The sequence below is a fragment of the Ischnura elegans genome, chromosome 5 (genome assembly GCF_921293095.1).
Source record: "Ischnura elegans chromosome 5, ioIscEleg1.1, whole genome shotgun sequence".
NCBI lineage: Eukaryota > Metazoa > Arthropoda > Insecta > Odonata > Coenagrionidae > Ischnura > Ischnura elegans.
The window spans coordinates 126168888-126182566 of record NC_060250.1 but is presented as its reverse complement, the minus strand read 5'-3'; the positions used below and the strand labels follow the sequence as shown (position 1 = coordinate 126182566).

General features: G+C 43.3%; 1 protein-coding gene and 1 long non-coding RNA gene across 2 annotated transcripts in view; both read left to right on the top strand.

Moving 5' to 3' along the window:
- The window catches only part of LOC124159882, an 86865-nt gene extending 85514 nt beyond the window's left edge, over nucleotides 1–1351 (top strand). Inside the window, exon 3 of the long non-coding RNA XR_006865045.1 lies at nucleotides 1011–1351. This is a non-coding gene — a long non-coding RNA (uncharacterized LOC124159882). The remainder of the gene's footprint in view (nucleotides 1–1010) is intronic.
- Nucleotides 1352–1404: 53 nt separating this feature from the next.
- On the top strand, nucleotides 1405–12772 carry LOC124159532 (early growth response protein 1-like). Its single transcript, XM_046535412.1, has one exon. It carries the CDS (start codon nucleotides 1997–1999, stop codon nucleotides 4256–4258), a length of 2262 nt encoding a protein of 753 aa, XP_046391368.1. The 5' UTR covers nucleotides 1405–1996; the 3' UTR covers nucleotides 4259–12772.
- Nucleotides 12773–13679: the final 907 nt, after the last annotated feature.

The window sequence follows — 13679 nt, the reverse complement described above, 5'->3', positions numbered from 1 at the left end:
AAACGAAGGATTCCACTCTCTACTAATGTTTATAAAATTTGCTGATTTGTGTGAGTTAATTATGAACTTTCATTCAAGTACGTTACCTACATTATCCAGAGATAAATACACCGATTTTTACCATCAGTAAAGTGATTCTCTTCTTAGGCATAATAGTATGCTAAGTACCATATTTATTACTGATTACTGTCCAAAAAATACAATTGATTCCACTTCTGTTCTCGCGGTTACGTATTAGCGAGGTATTAGTAATTACGGGAGAGGTTTCAGTGGGAACTGACTTGCTCGACATTCTCTCAGGAAGTTATTGAAACAAGTAAATTCAACCCAAGTTTTAAATGGCAGGGATATGCGAATTCCTGGCTCAGTGCGCAACGGAGAAGTTTTTCTTCATGCAATATACAACATATGTAATCTATCTCAATCTATCTTTTTACGTTTATATATACCGTTAGGAGCTCCGGTAAATGCGGGGATTTCGCCAAATTTAGTACATCTTTTGAATGCAATAGAATCTCTGTAAATATTATATGATGCCTACATAGTGTAAATTTCCCTTTCTGAGTTAAGAAGACAGAAATTATTGTTCGAGAGAAAAGTTATTGCCATTGACAAAATCTAAAATTTGTAGAAAGTATTAATGGCTTGGGATAAATCATAAACTCTCTCATTACCTGTGATAATAAAAAATAGATGTGCACATCGTCATGTAAAGTATTAAAATAAATTAGTATTGTATAAATTAACTAATTTTTATACCTGAAGTTGCGTGAAAATTCACTTTCGTGCAATTATATAATTCGTACTCTCTCCTATTTAATTGAGAGATGTTAAGTAAGGTCTGCCATTCTGGTCAATTTGATATCTGCATGCAAGTGACAGCTGTCAAGGAGTGACGATTGGCAAAATAATGACAACTCCCGCCAATTGACACTTGCAGCTGGAACATGCGATTCGCCGTATCATGGGAAACAGCCTTCTCACTCCTTTTATCTTTCTCTCGTCCGCAGGTGGAAGATCAACCGGACGACCTCACGCCAACGCCTCCTACCGGGCGCCTCCTCCACTCCTTGGCTCCTCACCCGCGCGCGCGAGCTCTGATGAAAAAATAAAAGAAAACAGAGGAGCGAGCGACCCAACCCAAACCGCCCCCGAACCATCTCCACGGGAGGAACGCGCTCTCGTACTTTTGAAGGGGCGGCAAAAAGCGAGGCTAGAGAGGAAGAAGAGAAGCGGGCCGGTTGGTATAAGACGACGGCAGCTTGACTGCTGCCTGCCTTCGCGGCCCACGCCTTCTGCCCCCACCCTCTCCCACCCGCCTCCGACACCGCCCCCGGGGGTGGGATCTCCCCCTCCCAAAGGAGACCTGCTCCTCCCACGGCTGATCCCCCCTCCCCAACCCTCCCCTCCGCCGCCCCACCGCTCTCCCACAACCCCAGGCCGATCTCCTCTCATTCTCGCGCGTGCTAGCGCTACGTGTAGACCAGTGAGGGGAGAGCATTCCCGTCTCCCTCAGCGCGCGCTGTGATTGTGAACCACCCGGCCGAGCGCGCCTCTCTCCGCCGCCGGCCGAAGCGCCCGCTCTCTCGCGGCCCTTTCTCCCGCCTCCCCGGCCTTCTTCCCCCCCTAACAGTGCCCGCCAAACCTTCAGACGGCGCCCCAACGGGAAGAGACGTACGGGGCACCGACCGGGGGTAAAGCCGGTGCTGCCGTCGCCTCGTCTCCGCTGTCCGTCGCCAAGGGACGGAGGAAGAGCAATTGTGCGGCCAGGGAGTCTGCTCGCGCTGGCACCGTGATCGCCGCCGTACGCGATGGTCAGTGGCGGAGGGGTCGCGCTCATCGGCCGCGACCGGCTGACGCCGCCGCCGGGGGACTACTGCTCAGCCTCTACCGCGAGGGCAGCCGCCCGTCAGCCGCCGTCTCAGCGCTCGCCGACGCCCCGCCAGAAGCGGCCCCAGCCCCGGCGGGGGCAGAGCCCGTCGCCCGTTGTGTGATTATGGCCGAGACGCAGCTCGAAACAAATCCCGTGGACCACTCATCTTCTGCTCTGCCCGAGCACAACACGCCCCCATCGACGCCGCCTCTGACAAGGACCGCGTTGGATATCAAGAGCGCCGTCGTAACGACCCTCGCCAACAACAATCTGCCCTCGGCAGCCGTGGTGAACAATAATAACAATAACGAGCCTCCGAGCTCAGCGGTGTTGCCCGACACTCAGTCTGCCGTCGGTGCCAACAAGCAACGCAAGCGGAAGCGACTAAGTCAGGTAGTTGACAAGCTCACCGCTACCCAGGTGACTTCCGGCACCAACACCGGGTTGTTGAACAATAACCTACAAAGTCACCAGAATAACAACTTGAGGCGCGTATTTAAAGAGGAGTCGGTGGAGAGCAGTGTAGTTAGTAGTGTCGGTGGTTTAGAGGAGGAGGAAGAGTTGGACGACAGTGCTTGGCGAGAGGATGCCTCCTCTCCGCACATGTTGAGCGGAGGGCGACAGGCGAGAGACAGACAGTGCAAAGTCGAGGACTACGGAGGTGAGGACTCTGAGGAGGAACAGGCGACGAAAAGGCCTCCCTCGTGTGTGGACATGGCTCCGTCGGAGCCCAAAGTGATGGTAGGCGCAGAGGCCAGGTCGGGGGCTCCCCCCAGAAGTCCCCTGGCCCTCACCGGAACGGGAAAGACGGGCGGTGAAGTGTTCCGATTCGATAGTGTGGACAGGGACCGCTACCAGCAGTTGTACGGTGCCATATCGGAAGAGGAGGAGGAAGACGTATTCAGTCCCGCTTCCTCCTCCAACAAGTCCCCCCACAGTTCCGCCGGGTCCCCCCAGATCCCCTCCACAGATTCCCCCAAAATCAGCTTCAGCCCGCTGCGCCTCAAAGACAGCAGTATCGAGGAAGAGGAGGACATTTCGCTGGACAGTGGCAGCGCCGAGGGTGGCGCTAGCAGCGCCGCGGAGGCGCATCCCCGTCCCTTACACCGGAGGAGTTCGCGGCACCACCACCATCACCACCCTGAAAATGACTGCGGCCGAAAGCCCCGCTTCCCGGGCTGCGCTTGCGTCCGGTGCTCCGGCGGCCTGCCCGAAGGCGGCGATTCTTGGACGGACAGGGTGGCCGCCGCTGCCCCCGGGGGCGTCGGTGGCGGTCTCCCGGCCTCCCCCGTCTCCCCCCTGACCCCAGCCGCTACCCCCGCGTCCCCATCCCACATGTACGGCTTCGAACACTACCTGCATACGAAATACCTCCCCGACATATTCCGTCGCCGGAGTCACTCCGACTCTGACCTGCCCATGTGGTTCGAGGGCGCCGTGGCGGGCGTCGGTGCTGGCGCCGGCGCCGCTGCCGCCCCTCGTCCTGGCAGGGGCGCCGCCCCACATCCCCTGACACTGTCGTCCAAAGGCGGTTCCCTCGAGTCCGAACAATCATCACCTCAGGACTCCCCCCTCGACTTGTCCATGAAGGGAAGCCGGGAGCTGGTCGGAAGCAGCACCACAAGCTCAGAGTCACTTTCGCCCGCTGGGATCAAAGCCCTGGCCTCCAGGACCACCTCCGAGAGCGTTACCACGACCTCCACCGCCCCGACAACCACCGTGCCCACCACAGGATTCATCGGCAGGGGCGGCCTGGTCTCCGTGCCCGTAGTCAAGGGCGACGTCGCCTCGCCAACCACCAAGGAGTCGGTCGCCGTGAGGTACAACCTCGAAGTGTCGCCCGTGGTGGAGGAGATGCCCCCAGGCTCCGACGTCGCGTACGTTTGCCCCGTGTGCGGTCAAATGTTCAGTCTGCACGACCGACTGGCGAAGCACATGGCCTCCCGGCACAAGAGTCGCCAGCACCAGGCGGACGTCGCCTCAAAAGCGTACCTGTGCGACGTCTGCAAGCGGTCGTTCGCGCGGAGCGACATGCTGACGCGGCACATGCGTCTCCACACCGGGGTCAAGCCGTACACTTGCCGCGTGTGCGGTCAGGTCTTCTCGCGCTCCGACCACCTGTCGACGCACCAGCGGACCCACACCGGGGAGAAGCCGTACAAGTGTCCGCAGTGTCCGTACGCCGCGTGCCGCAGGGACATGATCACGCGGCACATGCGGACGCACGCGAGGTACGAGGGGGGCAAGGGAGAGGGCGGGGTGGAGGACGGCGGGTCGCCCGGGGCGGAGGAGATGACGGAGCTGCCCCCCGACCTGCCCCCGTCGCCCTCGCTGGCCCTGGGGGCCCTCTCGGTCCACTCGCCCACGCCGATGGAGAATGACTGACACCCGTGGGACCCGACTCACGGGCTCCTTCGATGACCCCGGTGGGACACTCTCTACGCGATGGCTTTGTGCGAATATTTAGCCTTCACCTCGGGGACGATTTGAATGAACGAATTGCTACCAAGAGAAGAAACCGCCACCTAAAAAACGGAGTGCGCTTCACAGTGTCTATTCGCAAAGACGTTGAAAACCAAACAAGAAAGAAAGAAAAATGAACTCATCCAATGAATTTTATAGGTGCGTGATCGAAATATTTTTTTCTCGATTACCAAATCCTTACAATCGACGTCGTATTTGTGTTATCAGTTCTCTCTCTTGTCTCAGGAGGATTCGTGTGTGAAATCCCGAAACCTCATAATGCATAATTGTCCCCAGTCATGACGAGTGATATACGAGGTGAGAGGAAGCGATTATTTTCAAGATGATCAAGTGTCACTGGATGTTGTTTTTCTCCAAGAGTAATTTTTTTAAAAGATGGATTATTAATATTTATCTCTTTTCCTCCCATTTTCATGTTGAGTGCTTTTCCCTCAGGTTGGGAAGGAATGTCATTGTTTTAAATGTGAACATTTCACTCGAAATCTCGGGTCATAGCCGTTAATCAGGGTACAAACTTTTTGGAAAAATATTAAGGGAAAAAATGTCGGGATAATTCTGACAGAACTGTTTGATTGATGGGCTCGTTTGTGCCATTCATTATCTTGTTGCATGGCCTCTGCATTTAAAAATGAAGTCATTTGCGGCTCAGCCACAATTTTTCCCTCACAGTTTCTCGCATGATAATACCTATAAATAACAAATAAAATTCCCTCTGATTGCCCAGGGCCGATCTGAAGGGTCTTAATCATAATATACTTAATTCTATTGGCATCTTCGTTTGTAAATCGTCATTTGTACTTACTGGTTTAAATTATCAGTGATCCGCCATTTACCTTGAATAGTCATGAAACTTCTTATCTCAAAAAAGTGTAATTTCCTAACTAGCAGATATTGTCGAAAGCTCATTGCTTAATTTACTTTCGACGTGAACGCTCAAAGGTGAACATTTATGTGATTTTATTTAATGAAGGGTTCTTTTGAATTCTTATTTGTTGTCTGTTAGTTGTAACTGGAATGATAATGATTACAAGCTGTTGTTTTAGTTAAAAGAAAATGGCTATTCCTACGGAGAGACAGTATTATTAATATTATTGTTTTCTTAATAATTAAACCAATGTAGCTAAGTGAAACGTTCGTTGGAATGTCAAAAAGGACTATTTAACGTTTGCCAGTTAGTCACAGCGCATTTTAGTTTATTCTAATGATATTGTTATTGGTTACTCACGGTGTGCCTTGAAGTGTTACGTCGTATTGCCATGTCCCTGAAACTTTTCATGTATTTATTTCTAACAGATGTTGATAAATTTTTCTTTTACAGCGAACGTGCTATTTTTATTTATTTACTTTTCATTTCATTAATCCTTCCCTCTAACTCATATTTCGAAGGAATCTCAAGATTTCGTCTGTATGATTCGCCAATGGCTGGTTGATTCATTTCGCTGATCACGTTCCGCGGTAAGAAATGATTTTTCAATGCAATTTAATGTCTTTGGACTCTCTTTTATCCCATTCTGTTTATTTTTACGCCACCACTGTTCGGTTAAAATTATAATTTCTCCGCTCATTCAGATGGAATTCACATCCCTATCATTCATGCATATGTGTAAGTTCTTTTGATTCTTGGAATTTCATTAAAAAGGCATGTGCCAGAGGGGCTGTAGTGAATTCATATGAAAGCATTTGGTACTGTACTCGGTAGGTGAATATTTCACCAGAAGTAGGCCTAGAGAGTGCTAGCTCGATTAATGGTTCTGAAATCTGAGCTAAAACCGCGCTTTTCCTCGTGGTTTTTAGTTCTAAGCGATATCACCCGGAAAGAGCGATAGGCAAACGATAGATCTCTAACCAGGCTGCTCTCTATTTTGGTTGTTCTTCACCTGACTCACATTATTAACTTAAGCAAAACCCCCACTTTCAACTCGAGTAAGAGCTTATTTTTCCCTCTCTTAACTTAAACATTCACCGGTTATCATTTCATTACTCTCGCTATCTCATTACGCTCGCCTTCCGCTCATCCTATCCCATTACATAAATGCACATGCAGTGTGTGTATCATCGATTTTGGCGCAACATGTAATGTTGAAAAGAAAGTTTCCTGCATTGAGGAATGCGCAGAGGGAGAAATCGATCCCGTAAATATTCGGAAAGATAGTATGTTACACGGGGGGGGTTTTCTGAGTTTGTTTAAACATAAGGGGGTGAAAACGCGAGTGGGTGGGGAGAGAGAGAGGGGTGAGGGGAAGCACGTGTTAATTATCTCGCCAAAGAAGGCGTTCCTTCGCCATTCCCTCCCCCCTCCCCTGGACCTCGTGAACTTTTCCTACCCACACCTCTCTTCCCGCCCACCTGCTACCCCTTCCCCCCCCCCCACTCCTCCTCCTCCCGTTCCCCCGGCAACCCACCCGACACGCCCTCTCCATCTCTCTTTTCACATCCCACCGCTGCCCACTGTCTTAAATGCGCCCCCGATTTGGGGCACCGGGTCGTGGTTTGCCCCTCGTGCCTCGAGTTCCCGACGAAATGTGTCCATTTTATTGGCCGCGGCGATGAAAGGAGGGAAAGGGATAAACTTTTGATTACCTTAATAAGTCATTAGGAAGTGTACTTAGGTGTGTTTTTTTATCTCGGTAAGGGGGAAAAGGTGTATGAGAGTTTTTTGCGAATGCCCCGAGATCGAAGTGGAAAAATCATTGCCAAAATCAGCTAAATTTATGGACATCGTCTCGCTTATAGAGATCATGATTGATGTCCAGAGGAAACTATCGGGAACAGTCGTGTCCATGATTTCTGCTGCTATGATTTCGACTGACAACCTCTCAGGGGCATATTTCAGTCGTGAATCATATCCCTTCGTTATTGAATTTTAATTTAAAAGAGAGTCCCAGGATTTTGTTAATATTTCACGCTTACAACTAACTTAATCGTTAATCCTTACGAGCATTACAGTCATCGGAGATTGACGTTCATTTCCTAACCTTTTGTTAAAAGTTAAATATATGCTTGCTAGGAGGCTTCTTGCTCGACCAGAAAAAATTAAGTGATGCTGTCCGAAGCCTGACGAGACCTTTAGATCTGACGAAATATTTCAGGAGGCTATTTATGCTAGTCATGTTTGCTATAAAATTAAAAGTATCCTTTCTTTTAGGAAATTCGCTCGACTTTTTCTGTGAGTGACTAATTCGCTGTGACTAATTTGCAAGCCTACGTAAAAAAATCGAGGTAGAAATTCTAGAAATGGCAAACAATTTAGGCAGTGATTAATGCTAAGATATATTATTTTCTTTCGTGAGTGCCATTTTTATGAAGAACTTTCCATACTCGTGCCATCTACCCTTTTTCTCGGATGTTCTTACTAACAGACATTCCACAGAACGATCAAAATTTCTCTTTAGGCCTTCAGGCGTTACTCATAAGTTTTGCGTTTCACGATTTAATTTATTACTTCCATTCGTCGCAAATTTTTCCCTGACGGAATTCCTGGAATGGAAAAATTTCGCATCGCGAATTGTTCTTTTCAAAAAAATTCTCAGATTTCTGGTCGACATGCACGCAATAGTCAATATTAGGGACGGAGCAACCTTGACATTTTTTGAGTTCCGAGAAAATGCAGGAGTTCTTATCCTTCACTGTGCCATTTTAATATTTATGCATTTTCTGAGGCAATGGGAATTGGGAATCCGTTTAAATTAATTAGTCTCGCCCAATCTGCTCACTCTTCTTTGACTCTTCACCGAGCATTGAAAGAAGCAATTACAGGGACGAAAGTTTAATGCCCTAAAACGGCTAAAAAAAATTCCATCGATAACTAAGATATTCTTATGACTGTTTCAGCTGGTCGGTTTGAAAGTGTTTCAGCGTGAGTGTGTGTGTGTGTGTTCGTATGCGTGTGTGAGGAATTCGATATTCGCTATATTTATTTTTTCAACGTCATGAGTTGTCGAGAATGTGCGCGAATGCAGATTTTTAGGGGGCTTCGGAAATGCCAGTTAGAAAATAAAAGTGATTTCTTCTTGCCTAACTTAGTTTATTTCTGTCCCTTTTGCAGAAAAATTGCATTCGGAACAGAATTTTTTAACAAGAGAAGGAAGAAGGGATCCGACAAGAATAAACGCTAAAACTAATGTAAAGACATAACAGCTGTTCCTATGGAAACGGTGATTGATGTTTGTATAGGGCATTACTATGATATCAAAAAATATATATATTATTAATATAATTATAACTTTAAGTGTTTGTGATTAAAATCGAAGAGAAACTCATGAGAAGTGAGTATTGTTGATGTTCTTTGTAAATCGTACCGCATTTCTCTGCTCATTGAAATCCTCTGATGTAAAATTTAATGAAACTAATATATATATTTAAAATATATATATGAAACACTTGCAAGGTCGGTGTTTAAATATTTTGCCATCCCTACCCCATTATCCTTCCACAGAATCCCCTTCCTCGTGTATGGTCAAAGTATATGTTATGCGGTCGTTTGGACTTCGTTAAAGAATGTTGTGCTTATTGTAAGGATTTGATCTTCCTCTTCAATTAGATTTCTTCTTGACTATCGAAAGGAGATTATCTTTAATTTTCCTGGTTGATATGAAACGGAACATCATTTTCAGGATGCGTCTAGCCATCTAATATAATCAAACGCTTCATTAAAGCTCATAGCGTATTTTCATGTTTCATCACTTTCAGTTCATTAACAGGATACACAATTTCTGACCCGTTATTTTTCTAATATCCATTAATATCCACGAATTACACATACTGCTAGTGATAGTACATCCTCAATCCAGTTTTTACGAAAGTAGATAATATTTATTGTATAAAATTGTGGATAAAGTATTCCTTTCCGACTGCGTAATAATTTTTCAATTTCGCCATCTTTTTTATTCACATTAAGGATTATGGCTTCCAGTTGGTAATAACTCCACATATTTATTATGAATCATAAGCCCAAATTGGCCAAGTATTCTCTTCTTTGTTCAAAGGGTATTTCGGATTAACTTGACTTTTCTCATTCAAAATGATTACCAAGCCTTAAGCATAAAAAGAAGAATTTTTGTATTTTTATGGTAACATATATCTAATCACCTACGCAACTTTATACTAATTTAACACACTATCCAGATCTTAGGCTCCAAATGATAATTAAAGTAATCTATTCATTTTTTTCTACATTTTACGGAAAATTACCTATGTACTTTTCCTATCAGATTAACATCAGAAAATAAATCCTGTTTACATATCACAGATATTCGTAAATATCTAACCATTTTCAAGCAACTGAATGACGAAATTGTCTCTAGGACGAAAAGATTGATCGGAAAATATTCCTAGAGTACTTGGAAAATTAAAATGATATTAATTAACTTTATAAGACCCCTTCGCATGGAAGTGGGTTGAAGTAGTATTTTTATACTTTTTCACTATCTATCGATAAGGATGCAAACTTTAACAATCTTGCGAGTTTCTCCCTTGTTAAATGTGAATTAAATGGATGGCTCACGCATAAGGTACTTAAATAGTGCTTTTATGATGGCTAAAGCAAGGGTTTGAACGAGTTAAGTCGAAAGTGTCTCTCTGTGAAGTGCATCTTTATTACTTCCGTTTACCCCAACGAGATATTTATGAAGAAAACCATCGGATAATAGGGCTATTAGTTTTTTCTTTTGAATTTTGAGAGAATTTTTAAAGCTTACAAATCTATAGTCAAGAACTCTTTTGCATGTTTAGCATCGGTTGCCGATTTTCGATGATATTCGTCAAAGTAAAAGTAGCAAATAATTCTCTTTCGTCCAGGTACTGGCAATGTGAAACCCATTGAGCTTCAGTCAGTTGATGTAATTTGTCAAATACCTTCCATAAAAGTTGAAATTAATGGTAAAAAGAGATGTGCTACTGTTTCAAGTAATATCCATTGAAATACCTATTATCAATGAATAAAGTAAGGCTTATGATAATGAAAGAGTTCACTCATCAAGTATTGGGTCCTTAAAATCGCGCAAATTTGCCTGGTTGCTGCTCCTGGCTGTTTTAGATGAAGCATATCGTGTCATTGAAATGATGTCCCAGAGCTTTTCAGGAGACAGTAAAAAATAAATCCATGAAGTCAATGAAACTTCGTTTTTGTTGTCAACGCTTCATCATATGTCATCATTGGCTCGTTCATCGTCATGTTAATATCCTATCAAGCGTATTAAAGTGTTCACATCTCAAGAGTAAAAAAGATATCGTTTGATGTTCTAGGATAAGATAAGATTTACAAGTTGGCTAAACTCTGTTGTAAACTACAAAGTATTTAAACGGAGTATTTCGACGGGTTAATTATGTCTATGTCGCTAGGCATGAAGAAGACAAACAAATTTGAATGAATGAAGACAAACAAATTGAAAGCGGGGAACTCTCTAGGTGACTAAAAATGGGCAGTAAATTTTCCATGAACGACGTCTGCAGCGTACATGGGAAGTTGAAATTGATTCATTAGCTTAAAGAGCCTACAGATGTACACAACTATCCTCCACATAAATATTTTTCATCATTAGTTTCGGTGAAAACAAAAATTTTTTAACCATCCTCCGGTTATCCGAACTAAATATCGTCTTTAAATATATTCCATTTTCTAAGGTATGTCTACCCACGTATTCCGCTAATAATCCGCTGTCGTACCAATGTTGAAATGAAGGACCCACGGCTGTGCTTCCACGAAGTGGTTAATTTTTAATCTCAACGTAATTGAGCCGGGCATGTTAATCTCCAATTGGAGCTGGTAACTTGGATAAGACTCAACACAAGTCAATAGAGTGAAGTGATTACGAGCTTCTTTCTAATATTCCATACTTTTAAAAGTTACATATATTCCGTATTTTTTGAAATTTTCATATTATTTAATCGTCAATTATTATAGCGTGAAGTAATTCCACATTTGCTAAACATGCCATAGTTTCTTAGCTTCTATTTAAAAAGCTGTAGATTGAATAGTTCTGAATTTTTAAGAGGTAGCGGTAGAAATTCTTGAGATGCATGCGGGAAGTACGTAACATTCGAACCTTTTACAATCGAATCGTCTTCAAACGGAATAACGTCTTTCATAAGCACATGTTTGGCACTCTTAGGGAGTTAACTGATGATTTTTTTAGCCGAAAATAAGTCCTTATGCTACATTACACGGGGTCTTTGTGATATTTTGTATGATATATAGAACCTCCCCCACTCGCGACGTACCACAATGCAGTGCGTTTGGGTGGCCCTTGACTATGGATCGGATATATTGCTGGGTTGTTCACGGAGAGATCGTCGTGAGCGACTTCATTGATGATTCAATGAGCATTTACCGTCAACATCACAACTTTCCTCGACATCGCCGACGGGTCATTATAGGAATGAGCTATGAATTTTTTCTCTCACCTTATGCCTTCCAGAACACTTGTCACAATAATCAAATATCAATTACCTACTCGTGAGGAATTTTTGCAAATTCAGACTTTAAAAAAATAATAAAAAATACCTACTTGTTCGTATCAAGGGCTTCTAAGCTCATTTCATAATGCCTCTCATATGCGATATTTGTATACAAAAAGTATTTAAAAGATAAATTTTTCTATTTTAAACTATATGAGGATAGTAGCGCTCTTGGGAGATGGAGGACTTATAAAAACAGCCGGGAAATACGATTTTAACCGCTGGGCACATGAAGTAGAACGTTGAGGAGATCACTTTTCATCTTTGACAGAAATGGATATGAATGTATGTACGTACTAAGTGCAAGGAATTAATTTCTCTTGGGAAGACTTAAGTCTCCTATGAGTAGTTCAGAGTTTAAATTTGAAATTCGCTGTGATTATTGCATGCACAAAAGCAAAAGGAAAATTTGTTGAGTTCATGTATTGTTGATGTGTTATACGTATTGAATCAGATAAAAGAAAAGAAAATCGATGAGCCAATGTGTAAATTGTGATGTTACAGTGGACTGCGGCGCCTGATTCATTCTGTCTTTTAAAAAAGTACGAATTATTAAAAAAAAACTAAACAATTACATTTATGTTATCCCTTAATAAATGCAAATGAGCTTTTAAATGATGTAAAAAATGTAGTGAAGTGTACATTTGTAATTTTTGAAAAAGCATTTTTAAGTTGTTTGTGGAATTTCTTGTTGTGCAAACTTTTGAAATGTGAGGAGTTGGGAGGACTTTTGCGGAACATTGCAAGCTTTTTAACGATGTTTGTGTTAAGAGAAAAGTGTTTTAAGGATTCAGGACAGAGATGGTAATTGTTTCTCTTTTATTACATTTGCTCAAAGTGTCTTTGTTGCGTGCATGTCATGTGGATCAATGATCTGTGTGTATATTCTCTCGGCAGAGCTTCAACATCGCGCTTGAGAATATATTTTGAAATAAACAATTCTTTGTGAAGTAAAAATAACTTTGGTCTTTTCACTTCTCAAATACTACCTATCCTAAACGCATCGGAAAGCCGCAGCGTCGGATGAAACCACGAGGTCAACGAAGAGCAAGGTTAGTGGTAACCTGGACAAGGATAAGAGATGGTAAACGTTGAAGAATTTCAATGCTGCCTGCCCTTTTATTACAAAAGTTGTAATCGTTCAATGCCCATCCATGGATCATGTTTGTCATTCGATTTACGCACACAACACATTTCCAGTGGCAGGTTTTTGGGGACAAAATTATGTCACGAATAATATTGAGGAAAAAACCAGAATGCAGATGCCACTTTCATTGGAAATTATCTCGACCATTACTTTAGGGGATACAAAGCATGACTGACTGAAAATTGTATGCCTATTATATGTTATAAATAGTTTTTTCTTAAATCAGTGAGAAAAAGTCAATCAATGGAACTCGAACTTTCATAAAACCATAATTTAACGAACCGTTCATACTACTGATTCACCAATACTAGTAAGTGTTTACCTGCGGTTAAATTTTTTAGTTACAATGGGGTTTGTTTGCATTATATTTGCAAAAATGTTGCTTGGTATTGGCAGGAAAACTTAGCAACCTGGTCTTAGTCATCATCATATCATAAATAACTTAAAACATAAATAAAGTTTTGTTAACTCACCATTCATGAATTTTAATATAAACGCCTCCAAAACTTTACTGTTTGGTCATCACTTCAAAGAACATACTCATGTAAAGGTCAGGCAGAGAAGGAGAAACCTAAATACTAGTCGAAAAAAGAATGTTAACAATTTTACCGATATTCTATGGATAGAAGGTGTAGCCACGAGAGCCCCTCTTAAACTTTTTCACGATCGAGTTTAAATGTTGATAACAACGTTTGTCGATATAATGTTACCATACAACAT